The sequence below is a fragment of the Diplotaxodon limnothrissa genome, linkage group LG1 (genome assembly GCF_057381915.1).
Source record: "Diplotaxodon limnothrissa isolate DT_005_m linkage group LG1, D_limnothrissa_male_GT1.1, whole genome shotgun sequence".
Classification (NCBI taxonomy): domain Eukaryota; kingdom Metazoa; phylum Chordata; class Actinopteri; order Cichliformes; family Cichlidae; genus Diplotaxodon; species Diplotaxodon limnothrissa.
The window spans coordinates 31,809,199-31,826,930 of record NC_140596.1 but is presented as its reverse complement, the minus strand read 5'-3'; the positions used below and the strand labels follow the sequence as shown (position 1 = coordinate 31,826,930).

The window sequence follows — 17,732 nt, the reverse complement described above, 5'->3', positions numbered from 1 at the left end:
GGTTCACACAATTTTACCAGATGGCAACACTTAAGAGTTGTTGTTTTTTTTCTAATTTATTCAGGGATGGTTGAAAGGCAGCTACTTTGGTACTAGCGCAGTACTGTCAGCACACTACACCGGCTAAGCCGAACTCCCCTAGTCCTGCTAATGAGGGCCAGAGAGGAGTTATTTGATCTGCTGGGGCGATACAGTGCCTCATCAATCTGTCCTGGAACAAGGTCACCAGGAGCGCAGGGCCCGGGCCCCGTCCCCTCTCTATAATTGGACTGTACGTGTTGTGAGAAGAGGGCAAGACGGACTATGTGTGCACATGCGTATACGCTGCAGCTACACCCGTGCGTCCTCTGATAAGCATCGACCTCGTTGACCACAATTTAAATGACTGTATTGTTATTGTGTGGCTGCGTGTCATGATTTGCCATCAGCCTCCTGGGCGCGGTGATGGCTGGTTATTAGCATCTACTTTGCGACTATTCACAGGAGCTGATTGGATATTAGTTGCAGTGGGCGGATAAGGTCCTTTCTTTTTGTTCTTCTTTTTGGGCTTTAGTCAGCAGCAGGCTGTGAGGTCAAATCTTCATCTGCTTGATGTAACACGGGCTAATTTACTGTAACACACAAGTTAACAGATTAGCCTTCATACTGCTGGGGAAAGCATTTAGCGCTAGAAAGGCGTTCAAGACTCTTTGTAATTAAAACCAGAAAGGAAAAAAGAAAAAGAAAACCACACATTTCTTTAACAATAACGGCCTTATTGGAGCGCTGGAGCTACGGGACACATTGGGTTCTGTGTCGACTTTGTATTTCCCTGACCTTGAAATGCACTTTGCCCATCTGTTTGCTATTTCCATGCTCTACACACAGCACATGGAGCAAAGGCGGGGAGAGACACAACTCGACAGAAGCTGCACACAAAGCCACGGCTATCTAAAAACACAGAGCCAAAAGACGCGCAGGTCCGCCTTTCCTGCCTCCTTACCTTGTCTGGTACAATGCTGCAACTACAACTACATAAACTGATGCGGAATTATTACATCTGCCAAACATTTGAAGTTTCATTGATTTTCTTTTTTTTCAAACACATTTCCGCATCCCTCTCATTTATGTAAGGAGCGTATACTTCTAAGGTCAAAACAAAAATCGAGCTAAATGCTACTTTGGTAACAAACTCTGTTCAATGCTCGCATCACGTGGCCTTTAAAATGCTCATGGCCTCAAACGGTTTTTCAACTGCAACAAGTTCACGCGTGACACTTGGAGAATAAACCCTCCAGTTTAAGATGTGCAGTATTATCTCAAGTTCACCAATAAAGCACGGTGTGGAGTTTCTTTTCCAGGTTGATGCTGAAAATTATTTTAAAAGCAAACACAAAAAAAGTGCTCTGCTGTAGTCTGGTGCAGTATGAGCTCGGGTCAAACACAAAACAGGCACACAGAGCCACAGAATACTGAAACCTTCCTTCTGCTTTCTTAATGAGCATCTCGGTTTTCCGCGGGCCTCTGAGGTTATTATTGACTGTCTATTGACTATTGGCTGTCTTGCCAGTTTTTGACTGGCAAGACAGCCACATCATCCCGATCTGTGTGTGTCTGCGTGTGCACAAGAGTGTATCCACCTGTGTGTGTGTGTGTTTGCATGTGTTCCCTGCAGGGAGGCGTGTGAGCTGTGAATAATGTGCTTCACAGTGTGGTGTCCCCTGGATATTTGCCTCTAGTATGCGCGCAGCACAGTCAGGTGGAATCCTTGGTTTGCTTTGGTGTGTCGGGGACACACGAGGCTGAGACACCACCGAGTCAGTGTGAGTCTGTGTTTGCGTGGAAGGCTGAATAATGTTTGGATAGGAATTTTTAAACATGCCAGGATACTTGTTTTGTCTCCTTATTACTTCTGCTATATGCTGTACATAACTGGGTTTGCGTCCTCCCCCGCTGGCGATGTGTGAGTGGGTCGATTTTGCTTTCTTTCTTGTGTGGGTGTGGGTGTGTGTGTCTAAGCACTTGCTTATGCATGCAAACATATGTTTCTGTACATCCAACGGTGTCTCAGCCTGTGCACACTCCCCACATTCATATGGGTGTTTGGTTCATATTGGAATGTCTGTATCAGTGTGTGTAGCAGAGCCTCCTATAAAGATTTGCTGGTGAGACAGGTTTTGATGGTGGCTGGTGCCCTGCAGCTCTCTTTATCTCTCCCTCGCTCTCTGTTACACTTTGTCTCCAATTGTTTCCTGATTCTTAATCTTCCTTCCCTATCTCTCCATCTTTACCCCCCAACTCCCCTCCATCTGAGCAGACATGCACCATTTTCTCTAAATGGTGTTCTGACATTTGGAACCTTTTGGACTGAGGAAAGACTATAAATGTCTAAATACACCAATATAGCTAAGGGCTGGGTAAGGGAAATGTGTGTCAGTCCAACAGCAGGCCTGATGACCTTTAATTGGCAGCCTGTTTTTACAGTGGTACAATGTCTATATGGAAAATTCCCCGCGGTGCCTGTGTGGAGCAAAGGGTGTGTGTTTTGGGTGCGTTTTCTTTGTTTAACAGGTGGCTGTGCAACGATTTTGCAGCTCACCCATTTCTCATAAACGACACTCTCAACCAAAGCTGGATTTTTTGGTTAGAGGAGCTGACAAAAGATCCATGCGATCAGTCCAAATCCAGAGTGGTTCATAAACACGTTTTCCCGCAGTCTATGGCTCACAGACACACGCATATACAAACACACACAAATGCTAAATTCCACCAGCTGGAATATCTCTAAACAGGCTGCCCTGTTTTGGAGCATAAATACCACTCTGTAATGAAAGAGAAACCCAACAGAAACAGAAAAAACAACTAAAGGGAATGCAGACACTGGAAACAAATGGGAGAGGAAATAAACAGCTAGACAAATGTAAAAGGAGGGAAACCAGCCAGAGGAAGTGCGATACGAGCTCTTCGGGGCTGGTATTATCTCTCGAGCCGGTAGCTTAGTAAAAGAAGCTTTAATGCAGACTTGCACCAACTCCAGTGAACTACTAAAAGAGGGCCACAAAAAGGTCATGTGCGTGTCTTGCTATGAGCTTGTTAAAACAAAACCCCACAGGATTCCTGAAGGGATTCTGGGGAGATAGCTTTACTTAAAGCTTCAGTAAACTGAACTGAGTCATAGAGAGGGAGAAAAACCTATTTGTACTGATACATATATCAAACACAAAGAACTAAAGAAAGTACTGTAGCTGCTTCCCGAGATGATGCAAAAGGTGAAATAAATCACTTTTCAGCATATATCCCATAAAATGTAAGCCACAGCAGTAAATATATTATGTCTTAAAGCGAAAGGATACAAAAATTCAAGACATTTTACCACTCTGATACCTTGGCCAGAGTCCAGTTAGCTTCCTGAAGTGAAAAAACAGTGTTGGGCAGTCTGGGTTTACTCTGAGGGCAAGTCAAGCTTGGACTGCACTAATTACCCCTCCTGCTCTTCCAAAGATAACAGCTTTACTCTTAATCCTGGCCAAAACAAACAGCTTCAGCAATAAGGCTGAAAGAGGGATGCCTGGTGCTTGCATTCCAAGTCAGCGAGCAGATAATAATGTCTTGTTAGAGGAAGAGTCATAGAGTAGGACTTCAATCTGTGGATTTTTCTGATATAACAACAACTGAGCGAAAGCGCAGGCACGAGTGCGTCAATGAAATGCTAAAGCGGGGCTTGCAAACGTGGTGCATAGAGGAAGGAGTCTGCTCTGCCTTCATTTCAGAGCAATTCTCAGTAGAGCTCAAACAGATTGCTGTTGCTACTCAACCTTCAATTGGAAGTGCTCCGAGCGCATGGAAAACAAAATAGAGAACTAATTTGATGATTTACTCGCAATGCATATGCACGCTTTGCTTTAAACTGGGCTATTGTTGTCAGCTGTTACAGGAGAATCTCTGGCAATTGGGTGCATCAACCTTGGTCTGCTATGTTTTATGTAAATTTAATTACTGTCATGGCAATGATCTCAGTAGAAGAGCAAAAGGAAACAAATTTATTACGGAAAATATTTGTGTCAAGCTCATTTCTCAATGAAGGGAGGTCAATATGACTACATTTTTGGTTGGGACGACTTGAATAGATGCATTTTTTTAAGCTGGTTAATACATTTCTATTTTAAGAGCCAAATAAGCAACAAGTTAGACTACAAAAGCCACACCTAGCTATGGCTATGCTTCCTCCATACGCCCTCCAAGGGTCAGAGAAGTGGCTCCTGTATCCACACATGAGAAGCTAACACAATGGTTAAACTGGAAGGCGTACAATGGAGTCAGAAAGAGGATAAGATAACAGCTGCTATGAAAAAAAGAAAAAAGGAAAACGCGTTTGTGTTAGGGGTGTTTCCCTTTATTAGATTAGCATTCTTTAAATAGCTAAATGGAAAGTTTCTGTTTTATTTTGGACGAGTTGTAACTGCAAGTGGCTGCAGGGGCAGCAGGATGACTGTGTGCCAAAGCACCCAGCAGATTTGATCACATTTATAACGTTCAATGCATCATTTAGAGAAAGCTATTCCTTGAAAAAAAAAAATACTTTGAGCATACGTTGCCTTTGCTGGTGGGGAGTAGAAGGGCTCAATGGAACTGTGTTTTCTGCCGAGCATTTACAGTTGTGACATACAGTCATATGAACATTAAAGTTTTCATAACCAAGTCCACTCCATGATTCACTATGTCCCCTAACGGTTTCTGTACGTATGACTTTATCAGACTTTCACATCATCGTGGAGGAATTTTGGCTCACTCACTGTTACAAGGCTGCTTCAGCTCATTGAGGGTTGAGGTAATTTGTTTATGCACAGATTGCATCACAGCATGCTGAACTCTGGGCCATTGCAACATCTCCACTCTTTCTTTTTCAGCAATTCTGTCGCAGATTTACTGCTGTGTTTGGGATCATCGTGCTTTTGCATGACCCGATTTGGGTGGAAGTTTTACAGCTGGCCTCACGTTTGAATACTTTGGTATACAGAGGTCATGGTTGACTCATTGACTGCAAGGTACCCAGGCCCTGTTGCTGCAAAAGAAGCCCAAATCGTCACCCCTCCCCCACCGTGCTGACGGTTTATAGGAGGCATTTGTGCCGAGATGAACACGGCACTGTGCATAACATCTTCACTTTGGTCTCATCTGTTCAAAAAACATTATTACAGAAGTCTTGTGGTTTGTTCACATGTAACTATACTCTTTTTGGAGAGAAAAGGCTTTCTGCTAACAACTCTAACAGTAGTCTCAGGAAATTTAATATTTAACATTCTAACTGAGGCCTGTAGAGTCTGAGATGGAGCTGTCTCTCTTTCACTCTCTTGCTCTCTTTTTTTTCCTGCACAGTCTGACCTTGGGGTGAATTTCCTGGGACATCCAGTTCTGGGAAGATTGTGGCACTGTGTAAACACACCTGAATGATCCAACCTGCCCAGACTTCTGCTTTTATAAAGGTGCTCACAACTGCAGACAATGAATTAATCACATGTATTTGATTAGCAGATCTGGCTGCTACAAACCTCTTTATTTAGCCCTGCCCATAAAAATTAAGTCTTGTGAAGCTTTTTTCACATTACCTTCAGTGACTTACTTAAAAAAAAAAAAAATTCCTTTTTATAATAAAAGGAGTAAATTGAGCACGTCTGTATGTTCGTTGCTATTTTTATCCATTTCTGTAACATGGTAAAAACATTCCAGAGTGCTCAGCCTTTGGGAAAGAGTCTTTTACAGGCCAGACCAATTAACTTGATAGCATGATGATACCATAAATAAGGGCCACTGACAAGAAGCCTCATAAAACTGGTAACATATACTGTACGTTTGTGGGGAAACTATTTTTGCCCTGCACAAAACACACACCCATATAGAAAGTTCAGGTCTGGGTGGTGCCCCCTGCAATGCAAGACCATAATGAAAAGCTACTGCCTCCTTTGGCTTCATTTATCCTCTTGCCAGTTCTAACAGAGGCTGAGATGTCAAACAAAATCATACTGAGCAGAGCACACACTCAAACAAACTCGCAGTTATCCCACAAACACATACAAGGGTGCTGACACTTGTTTCTGTGAAGGGTCCAATGATGTGATTCAAGTGGAAAGCTGAGCTAAACGTTACTGTAAACACTTGTTTAGAGGCTCGCATTTTTTAAAACTTCCTGTCTTGCTGGGAGTTGTACTGCTGTAAAGGTTCTCTAACTCGAATCCCCTTTAACTCACTGACACTTTGATTATATTTCATAAAAAGACAGATAGGGAGCACACTGCTCTCAGACAGCCATTGCTTATGTGTGACAGCTGCTGACAGTATCGCTTTGAAAGCTTCTTTTTGTATGTGGTGACAAATTGAAAAGACATATATTTGTTTATTTCCTTGCTTTGTCCACAGCTGTAAGATTTGCAGGATATGCAATAGATAGTGTTTTTTTTTTTTACAGTTTTCTTAGTATAGAGTACCGTCTGTTGAATCATAAATGGACTACTGCTTGGTACAAGCTGGTGAAATTTTGTCTCAAGAAGCAAACAGCGCACAGTGCAATGTACACTTTTTACATTTGTTGGACCTCTACTGTAAAAGTATCGCAGGTAGAGGCTACTATTTCTCAGTGTAATCCCATGCTGAGACGTACACATACATGTATTAGAAACAAAACACTACATGAAAACACTTTTTTCACACACTCCTTTGGTACACTGATGAGCTTTAACTGCAGCAGGGTGGAGTGAAATACAGTGTAAAATTACAGTGAAACCCAGATATCATCCAGCCACCGATGTCTCTCAGTTACATGGTGTTAACAGTGAACATTGGAGCTTTATGGCACAGAGGTATAAGCTATTACAGGCTTTGGCTACACAGACAGTACTTGGATTAACTAGAAACAGAATGAGGCCAGACGAGGCAGCATGTAAATACAATATCATTTCTGCGTAATGGCATGCTCAAACCAAGTAAGTGTTTATGGGCCTTTTTGCAACCCATATATTCTTCACTAACAACCGATGGGAAAACCGTATCTTTCCAAAGTGCAATCAAAAACTAAAAATCAATTAACACTAACGACATAAAGTCTTCTCCAGCACTCAAAGATTCTCAGTGGGGACACGGTTTGGACTCTGTGGTGGCCAGTACACGTGCTCCCTTAACTGCTCTTTCACAGTCTGAGCCCAGTGAATCCTGGCATTATGGTGTTGGAATATAGCCATCAGGGAGGAAAAAGAATCCATTGACAGAAAAACTATTGAGTTTATTCAGGTAGTCAGCTGACTTCATTTTTTGGGCACTTACTCTTGCAGAAAGTAAACCTGCAGCAACTCCAGATTATAACACTGCCCCTACAGGCTTGTACAGTAGATATGAGGCATGATGGCTGCATCAGTCCATCCACCTTTCTTCTTACCTGATACGCCCACCACTCTGAAACAGGGGAACTGTGGAGTCATCACATCACATGACCAGATTATCCTTCCATTGCAAAGTCCAATCTGTCTGCTCTTTTCTTTCCCAGATTACCTCACTGATAAGGCTACATAGGCTACACTCATCTTCACATTGCAAGTATGTAAATAGTCTCACTTTTATTGTTATAACATAGCTCTGAGTTCTGCTATACATTTTGTATGATTTGTTTCCAGCATACTTAAGTGCTATCCAATCAAATGTTTTTTTTAGAATCACATTTCTTCCTCAGAAATGACGGCTGACCACCATCCACTGTTCCAGGTCTTAGTAATGCATTAGACAGTTCTTCACCTAATTTTAGCAGCTTCAGCATTCTTCTTAGTTGCTCTGTTTGCTTGATGTAGGCAGAGAATTTGGTGTGTCTTCCAATGTGGTTGTTTAGAAAAAAATGAAAAGCTACTCACTGCATCAGCTAAGATTAAATAACCAGTTACCAGCCAAAACATATTAATCACTGCAGTAATTATCCAATGGAAGTCTCTTATGTATTTGCTTATTTAAATCCACGCAGTGACTTTCATTTGCAGTATATTTTACCAGCAGATCCCACAGTTTTGCTTAGTTTTTTTTAACCTCATGCTCCTTTTAATTGTCATATAAAGCTGAATTTAAATTGTGCCATTTCTGTTTCCTCCAAACTACGAAATAAAGCTTGTGCCCCATTTCAAATTGCATCCACTGTGTATAGGAGAGTCTCACATGAAAGCATATTCATATGGCCCAGTGAATTAGTGTTAACGATAACCTCGCTGAACACTGCAGAAAATAAACATCTAAGGACTAAAAATACTGGATGGGCAATCACATTCAAGGAGGGTTAAATTAAATTTAACAGTCCCCGACTCTCAAATAATTTCTGAACCTGCTATGCATTAGCTAGACAATGCACACAGGTGTGTGGAGCAAGTGCATACCTAATCTTTTCTTTGGCACCACTATGCAAAAAAATGTTGTGCATGAATCTGTATGCATCTCTAGTTTCACAGATGAGTGCCAGCTGCACTGCAAACCCTGAAGCATTCTGCAGGCGAAACCCAACAGTCCTTTACCATATCAAATCCCCGTCTGGCTGTCTGGATCCCCTCTCCAGCACAAACTGTCCAGTGTTTATGAAAAGCCACTGGCCGCGTAAACACACAATTTCCTCTTGTTACTGCAGCTGAAGAGGCCCTAAGGTAATTTAGAAGGAGTCAGTCATAGGAAAAATTGTTTTGTTGTTAGTATAGATTCATAGCACATTGATCCAAGTGTCTTTTACAAGCGCAACTACTTATTGAGGGAAACAATTGACCTTTCCGGGGTCACTTCTGTTGTCAAGGAAGCAAATCAATGCCACAATCTGGTTTCTTTATGAATCTGGACGAAGCAAACGCAATTAGCCCAGTGAGTCAACAGCACTGGAACTAATCCAACTGCTTTATTCTATTATAGTGACGCATGTTTTTCAACAATATTTCAAGCCGGCTGATCAATCTTCTCCAGTCCTGTCACCGTGGAAGTGGAGGCCAGCGGTGGGGGGGGGGCGGGAGTTGAGCTGAAAACATGAAGGATTTCAGAGGGAATTCGCTGGACAGACTTGAGGACAGAAAAACGAGTGAAGTCAGATGTCCTCCTGTGACCTGATCCGATTTTCCATTACTGTCTCCTTTAATCACAGTAAGCGACGGGAAGTGATGAAAGAGTGGTGGATGGTGGGGGTGATGAAGAGATGAAGGGATTTGGGGAAGAAAGGGTTGGGAGTCGTGGCACGATTGGGGCTGTGTGTGAAATGCAATGAACCTTCAGAACGAGCCTCGGGCTGTTTCCCCCATTTTAAAGTTATTTCACACCAAATCCTGTTGACTCGCCTCGTCGGGGAAAAGCATACAAATACACATGGGCTATGTGGGATTCACGTGCATTATTCTAACCAACATAAACTCTGATTACAGAGCGGATTCTCGGGTAGTTTCAACAACGGATGCGATCCTCTGAAAAATAATAACATAAAGACACAGATAAAGATAAATTATATTACATACTGCTTCTGTGTTCTATTCCAGCTAGTCCTTCCTAATTCTAGTGTCTGGTACGCACCTCAAATACTTCTGTTATTCCTCTGACGAGATGAATGACATGAGGAGAAAGAAAAAAACACAGCAGATATCGACGGATACGAACGCTTCCGTGGCAAATATTCACTGCCAACACTGCCTATGTGTGTCTGCAAGAGCATATCCTTTTTCAACAGGACTGAGCCACGTGCTTGGGAAACCGCTACCTCTGCATAGCTTGCATGCAAGAAATCCACTTTGTTTCATTTCATTTCATCCTGAGCTCTCAGTGGCTTTGTTTCGCTTCTGGGATATGAGTCCGAAGGGCTTTTAATAAGCTCATTCCCAAACATAATCAGATGAGATGAGGCTGTTTTCGGTGATGAAGGATGGTCTGAGAGTTCAGTCGAAGCTGGAGAGGCTCAGCTTCTCTCCACTGCACTCTCCTTAGTAACTAAAGCAACCTCACGTGCTGCTGCTTCACACTAATTTCTAATCTGTGAAGTGATTTAGCTTGTGTTGCCGCTTTGACTTGTAACCACACTAGGATGTTTTAATCCTTGTAGTGACATTCAGAATAAATGGGTCATTTGTGATATTCCCGTATGGTTTGATATCCAGTTCGGACCTTTGGTTTTAAACCAGGAAGCGGATAATACAGGCTGATAAAGGTACCTTGTACTGTGAGTTGGGCCTGGGCTTCAATGGTGGTGTTGGAATTGTCTGCAACACAGGTGTAGAGCCCAGCGTCTGCCTCCGTGAGGTTGGAAATTTGTAGACTGCCCCCTCCCAGCACCTCCACCCGACCATCACTGAGGAGAGAAAGTAGGAAGGTTGTGGAAAAGGAAAAAAGAAAATTAGCTCCACCTAAACATGTAAGCAGTATTTTCTTTTATCATAGCCATACATTAATGACCTTTACTTGGGCCCTTGCTACATGTAACACAGTCGGCGTCACACTCGGGAGCCATCAGGCTGCTGACCCTCTAAACAGCATGTGGACACAGCTGAACAGCGACATCTTTTTTTAAAACAGACTTGTAAAATATGTAGAAAGTCATGGCAGCCCATTTACATGAAATGTATTCTCCTCTCGCTCAGATTGCTGAACGGTAATGGATGCATCCTCCGGAGCCCCGAGCTCCTCTGCTGACCTGGGTTTGACTCCACATCTCATCCTCGTTTCTTTTTGCTCTGTCACCTCATACCAACTCTCTGAATAAATAAAAGATGCTAAAAGCAGAGTCAACCGCCCCAAGAAAGAAAAGCAATTTGCATTTCTTCCCAACAGTTTACTGGATTTGGAAACCTGGAACTATAACTAGAGTGGGATAGAAACAGGATTCTCGATGTAAAAATACTAGGATGGAAAAAAGACTGGTGTATTCACCATAATCTCCTGCCAAAAAAAAAGAAAGAAAAAAAAATCACTGATAAACCAGCTTGAACAAATGTCACTGATATACACAGTCCTCTGTACAGCTGAAACCAGCACCAAACAGTGACTAAAAGCTACAAATTGCAGGCACACCTTTGAGTCAAAGCACGGGGCAAAGTTGTAGCGCAAATGATCAGAAAGCAGGAGGATCAGCAATTAAACTCCAAGTTGAGTTTTCAGCAATTCTCCCGTCTTCGATTCTTCGCTCAGCAACCTAACAGCATAATTGCGCCTGTGTGAGCAAGTCAGTCTAACTTAGCAGGCTTGCTGTGGGAAGCGAGCCTCTCCTGGTGTGACAGCGAAGAAAAGCTGAAAGCCATAAAGTGCGTAGATAAGCTGAGCCTGCAGAGAAGTAGTACTAAAGGCGCAATAAACAATAAGTGTGACTGTAATAATGTGTTTGTAATATTATCATATGTTATTGTCCTATAATATATAGGATTTTTTTCAGTTTTAATTATTATGGAGATTGTCAATAGCAGTATATCAGGACACCCCTGGCCTCTAGCAATGCCTTGAGATTAGTCCAGCTTTTACCAGAGCAGCTGGGATTTACAGTTTGCACAGCCACGCTACTGCAGCCCTTTCTCCACCTTAACAAACGTTTTCCTTTTCTTTCATTAGCCGTTAATTAACTGGAGTGCTGTGAAGCGGGCCCGACTAGCAGACTGAAAACCTGTTTCATTCAGCTGCTTATTATCCTAAAGAATCTATGCCTAACCCAAAGATCCAAACACACAAGTATTTGTACAGTCTCGTTTTGAACCAGTGACCCCTCTCCGTTTTAAACAGTCCCAACTTTGATTTCCCCAACAAGCCCACGGGGGATGCAGTCTGTGGCCAAGCTCCGGCTTGATTCAACAAGCACTGGAGCATGAGAGGAGGAGGATGCTGAGAGGAAAGAAAAATGGTAATCAATAGCTCGCAGAGAGAACTCTGCATTCAGACAGCGAGAGAGAGAGAGAGAAAATGGGATGCAGGGAGAAAAGCGGGATCAGCGGGTCGGCAGAAGAAGATAAAAATCCAAAAGACAGCCACAGCAAGCGAGATGCAACTGAGGAACAGTAGATCAGCGCATAATGGTTTCTGCACAGTGGATATCTGCAGAAAAGAGGAGGATACTGAAGAAAACAACTATATGCTGAAAGCTGGTTTTGTTTTAAACCAACTGCTGAGTGGCAAAGATACTCCACGTAAGCTCCCGCACCTCCTTTCTCGACTGCACCTGGGTTCAGCAGTGCTGGCCGTTGAGGCCATCTGTCTGTGCTGAAGAGAAGCATTCAAGTGGCACTCAACCTGCTGTCACCAAAAAGACTTTGCCGTTTCATTTCTACTTCATCAAGCCTCATCCAGAGAAAAAAAAATAGTTTGATCTCATCATTTTGTAGTTGACAGCTGGTCGAGAAAATGGACTTTCGAAGCTCATGTGTAAATCATTGTTATCCTTTACTTCCAATGGAATTCCTCAAAGGTTCTTAAACCCTAAAGCATTTCAGTGAGTTTAACTTGCATCTACCCACTTGGCCTGTCATTGCTACAAATCTCTGAATTCGACAAATAGCCTCTACATTTACTCCTCTGTAGATTGTTAGCTTAAACTCTTTCCCCCTTGTACGCCTGCAAGGGTAACCCTGGTTTCTCTTTTTTGAACAGAGCAGTCATATTTGAGGTGCATCAGCAATTGATCTCTACCTGTACAGAGTTCACTAAACCATGGTGACCCAAGTAGCTACTAATGGAAAAGGGGCATAAGGTTACTCTTGCCAAAACCCAGAGCATATTCTAATGGTCATCAACCTTTATTGATATATCGTGAGGTGTCAGAAGTCATCATTAAGGGTACAGGGAAGGTTGTCAAATGTCATGTTTATGTCAAGAGCTAACTTTAAGCAGTTTCATCAGCCATAGTTTCCTACACAGCTATCCTATCACAGAGTTGGCAACACTAGCTGACATATTCTAGGAAAAAATTCTAGAGGAATCACATTAACAGTTCCTGTAACCAACCTCTCATTAGATATGTGAGCAGTGTAAGGCTTGCTCTTTAATCCAATCCAGGAGCAGGTATATGTACTCAGGTCAAAAGAGCCATACTGAAACTCAAGAGTGCTGCGATCTGAGAAGAACAAACAACACACGGGGCCAGATTGTATAAAAAAGAAACAGGTGCAAAAATAGTACACTCAGCAGAAGGCTTGACAGAGGATGGCCTCAGTGTTCAAGGTGGGAAAGTGGGGGAAACACAAAGAAGGCGGCTGCCTCTCCTTTTAGTCCCGAGACTGCAGTAAGGAAAACAGAAAATGCCAAACGTCCTGCTGTACATTGATTACCTCTCTGCGCGTGAGGGCGAGTGTGGCTGGTTGTGCTCCGAGGCTCTGCATGTCAGAAACCCGCTGAATGAAAAATTTCTCTGAAAGACGCATGTAGCACCAAGCGTTCCTGCAGTTAAGTCTCACCAGGACAGCTTTTCAGACTCTTGGCCTTTAATGCCGCATGCTCCGTAAAAGGCATTGAAAGCTTCCTCTTGTAGTTGAAAGAGGAACATACAGTACACGTCAAACCACCGTGCAATTTCTCATTCCGTTTAGAGCGAGTCAATCTCGGCTCTAACTGCAGTGGCTAAAGTGCTCCGCTGAACAAGGAATGCATTACTGAGACCATGAGGGAGGGAGACAAAGTAAATTGGCTTGAGCTGAATGAGCCGGAGACACCTCAAACTGTTGTGAGGGAGCTCGCTCCACTTGTGGTCGTTTAAATTAAGACGCGGTGCCTGCTGGAAGAATGTGAAGGATGTCTCGTGCAGTAAGCTGAAGGTCCTCGGCGGTAAGTGAGACTCTAATTAAAACTGGATTTACCTACAAAGAGACGTTAAACTGGCTCGCTGTTTTCCCACCGTCACTTTTCTTCTTGTTACAAAAACGGCAGATGCACGCATGCATACAATCCAAGCAAAGCGAAGGCTACAGGGCGGTGTTCTGAACGGCGATGCTAATTAGGCTTGCTGTCTTCTCAGATTTCGTGCCAGCGTTCATGCTACAGTAGCTCCCCTTCTGACAACTACAACTTTCCACATTGTTTGTCCCAGCAGAAACAACACCATATACAAAGACATCATATATGGCTAAAATTTGTGCAACACGTGAGTGCTTTCTATCTAACAATCATATGCCGAAGGATGCACTGGAGAGCAACTTGGGGTTAATATCTTGGAATATTTGGCATGCACACTGGAGGAGACTGTGATCGAATCACCATCGTTCCAATTAGTAGATGACCTGCTCGACCTCCTGAGTAACCACAACCCCAAGACCCTATTTCAGTTTCAAACTACTGGAAAGCACAACAACCCTTTCGTCCCTCAGCTCCTTTCCAACAGTTCCAACATCCAGAAAACTTGTTGAGTACGTCCGTCAATGCGTATGGGCCTCTAACATAAACTTGTCCCCCGTTCTGCTATTCAGCTTTGACGGCAGCGACAGCCACAGAGGCTTCAGAGAAGGACGTGGACACATTTGGTATGTGTGACTGGTGGCTCAGCCTTCCGTATCACACACCGGCAGCAAGGTCAGTACACCTGGGTGAGGGGAAGCTGCACATCACTGAAGAGCTGTGCAGGTGGAGGCAGAGCAGTACCGCTGTCACAGAGCAATCAGTGGTGTTGTGACAGTAGTTGGGCACGGGTCATGCTATCTACAGCATGAGGGGAAAACGGGTGGAATCTTGTCACAACTGTCACAACAACATCAAAGAATAGAAAAAAAGGGGGGATTCATTATTAATGGATAGAGTGGAAACTCCTAAGTTTTTCTCAGTTTGATCTCATGTTCTTTTCACTCTCTGGCTCTCTGCACTGTGGTGCACTATGAATCCAAACCACTCTGCTCTTCTAGGCTTTGTGGTTCAAAGTGAACGCAAATTGAACTTCTCCCATTTTGACCAGAACAAAATCATAACAGTTCCATGAATTTGAATCATGTTCTAGGTGTGCCAAAAACAGATCTCGTCTTAGAGAAAAGGGCAGGCAGCGGGTTGGAATGGTTTCTCCCTCCACCGCCCTGTTTTTTTAATGTATACCTGCTCCAATATGAGACATGACGCTAAAGAAACTACCAGGAGAGACAAACAAGATAAAGAAGGAAGCCCGACCGGCCTTAGAAACAAACTGAAGGAGAAATAACTAAAAATTAATGTGCAAGATTAATGAGAAACAACCTAGTGCCAGCAGCACAGGCTCAAGTTTCTCAACTGACTCAGTCATGAAAACATTTTTGTTTTCCTCTGGTTCATAACGGAAAGCTGCGGGACCCTCGAGAGGAAAAAATAAAAAACTCCCACATTCCTTACCTTATTTGCTTTCCCCCCCTACAAAAGGTCCCCAAGAATAAACTGATGGTTTGATTAGTGCATACTGCAATGAAGCCTCGCATAATAGACTTTTGGATGGCTGGTGTGCCTCCAGGTGCTCAAGGCCACCTGAACTCTGTGTGGTCCTTGCTGTGTCACATTTACAAAGCCACAGTACTGCCTCAGGGGGACATATATCCACATAACACCTGGTGAAGAGGCAAAGCAAATGAGAGGAAGTGAGCTGTTTCCACTATCAGTGAATAAATCCCCATATTCTCAGTCCTACATTGACTAATGAGGTAAATTACACAGTGCGCAAAAAAAGCAGATTCCTTTTAGGACTAAAAACGCAGCCGATTGTGGATCCTGCCCCTGCCCAACAACTGACGGATCTTTACTTGGCAAGAAAAACAACATTGTGATGAGGATGCAAAGAAAAAAATGAATGCTATGACAGGAAGCATGCTTTTAGGAGAGCTACAGACACTGATGTGCTGGAGACAGAGAGAGACAGCCTAAAGAGAGACTTCTCTTGCTCCACTCAGAGAAAGCCTGTGTTGTTTGTCTTGTTTTCTCAGCCTGCACATGCCAGCAAAATCCCTCCATTACCTTAACCCCACTCTCCGCTGCTGCCATCTATCATTTTACCAATGCTGGAGAAATCTGAGTTCCTATGCAGAATTCTAAGCACACGGACCCTCCTGCCTCTCTGGGAGTACGTGGTGTGCTGGATATCCACCGTGCATGCCAACCTCTCTGAATGAGGGAAAACATGTGGAGCAGAACACTTTCCATTCACACTCACACTGATCTTAATTCCTTAATGTGTTTTGTTTTCTGACTAAGAGAAAACCCAGAAGAATCTTGAATGCTGCTTTAATGTATGCACTTTATCAGGTACATATTTGCTGTATTGCATTGCTGTACTGTAGCTAGCAGTGATGTTTTGCAACTACATTTACATTTATATTCAAGGGGGATAAAAACAACAGAAACGTTTACCTATGACCTCGGTAATGAACACAGTAAAAGCCCTTTTATGAAGACGGTTTTGTGGTGGAGGGGCTGTACAGAGTTACGTATGATTAGATTACTCACATTCTGACACTCGGATGACAACAGAGGTTTCTCCATTTTTCCTCCTTAGGCTGCAGAAACTGTGTTCTGTGGTCTGTGTAATCATATCTGTCAGCCAGATGCACACGAAACATCACTGACACCTCTATCATTCGCTGCAAGAGGAGGACCTCAGTGCTAGGTGGACGACACGCTAATTGCCGGTGTGACGAAAGAAACAAGTGAAAATCAGGCTAGGCTAATTTTTTGGTTCAGTTTCACTGCCTGTGTTTTTTATTTTAATGTCTTTTCTCTTTAATGTTTGAAAACCTGCAAAGCTCATGATGGCACATGGAAAATTGGTGTGGGAATTCACAAAAAAACCCCAAAACAACGACAATGGTTGAATGTGTGAGTTTTAATGCTGCAAACACATTAAAAAAGATGTGATGAACAAAGAAGGTTCAAATTTTGAGTTTCATTATGACTTCACTTTAAAAAAAAAAAAGGAAAAAAAGAGGCAATTATCTATGATTGCATCTGAAAGAGTGGGGATTTAAATGGCAGTGGCATTTGCTCGGTCATGCCGTCTTTTCAAGAGCCGTGGAATCAATTCTTTGGTGTGAATCTTCAAATTATTATTAAGGTACTAGTGGTTTGGATTCCACATCGCTACAAGTCATTCTGCTGAAAAGCGGGCACAACAGTGACACGGTGTCTTACGCGACAGCTATAAATACATGAAACGATATGATAGCTAACAAATATGCTGAGCTAAATTCCCGTCTTCATGCACAACTAAACGCAATACACAGAGTAATATTTAAGCAAACACAGGAGCACAAGGAGGCGAGGAGACAGATGACTTTGAGGCTTTGGAAAGGGGGGCGGTGATTTACATATTCAGTCAATTCCCTGTTGCTGGCCGACATGCATAATTCATCCATTTTATTGACTGCTGAGGAATTCTGTTAGGTGACAGAGATACTCCCGAGAACAAAAGATGACTGTCCTTTTCATAAGTGTCATCAGGACCAGTATGTCTGAGAGATCCAAAGGCCTGTTTCTCTGTATAACGGATGACACAAGGCATATTTACAAAGACTGCATTTTCAGTGTGTTGAAGGAACAGCTTAAAGTGCTACATATGCTGTCGCAGTGTTGCTGATATTAATCAAAATAAATGTTGAGCCCGGTGTCCTTGGCAATAGAATTGCTCAGAGCCTAAATTGAATTGAGGCAACATTCAGGACGCCGGCGAATACACACACACAGCGCGTTACAGCAGAATAATCCATCGTATGATCGATACTGAGTGCATTGGAAAACGTAGCATCGGAACAGATAGGCCCTGCTTTTCTACAGACAACTACACTTACGGTCACTTTGTT

At 43.0% G+C, this 17,732-nt stretch overlaps 1 protein-coding gene across 1 annotated transcript in view; it reads right to left on the bottom strand.

Moving 5' to 3' along the window:
* The window catches only part of neo1a (neogenin 1a), a 170,721-nt gene that overhangs the window by 59,476 nt on the left and 93,513 nt on the right, over positions 1-17,732 (bottom strand). Inside the window, exon 5 of the mRNA XM_085349868.1 lies at positions 10,176-10,312. Coding sequence (XP_085205994.1) covers positions 10,176-10,312 — 137 coding nt within the window. The remainder of the gene's footprint in view (positions 1-10,175; positions 10,313-17,732) is intronic.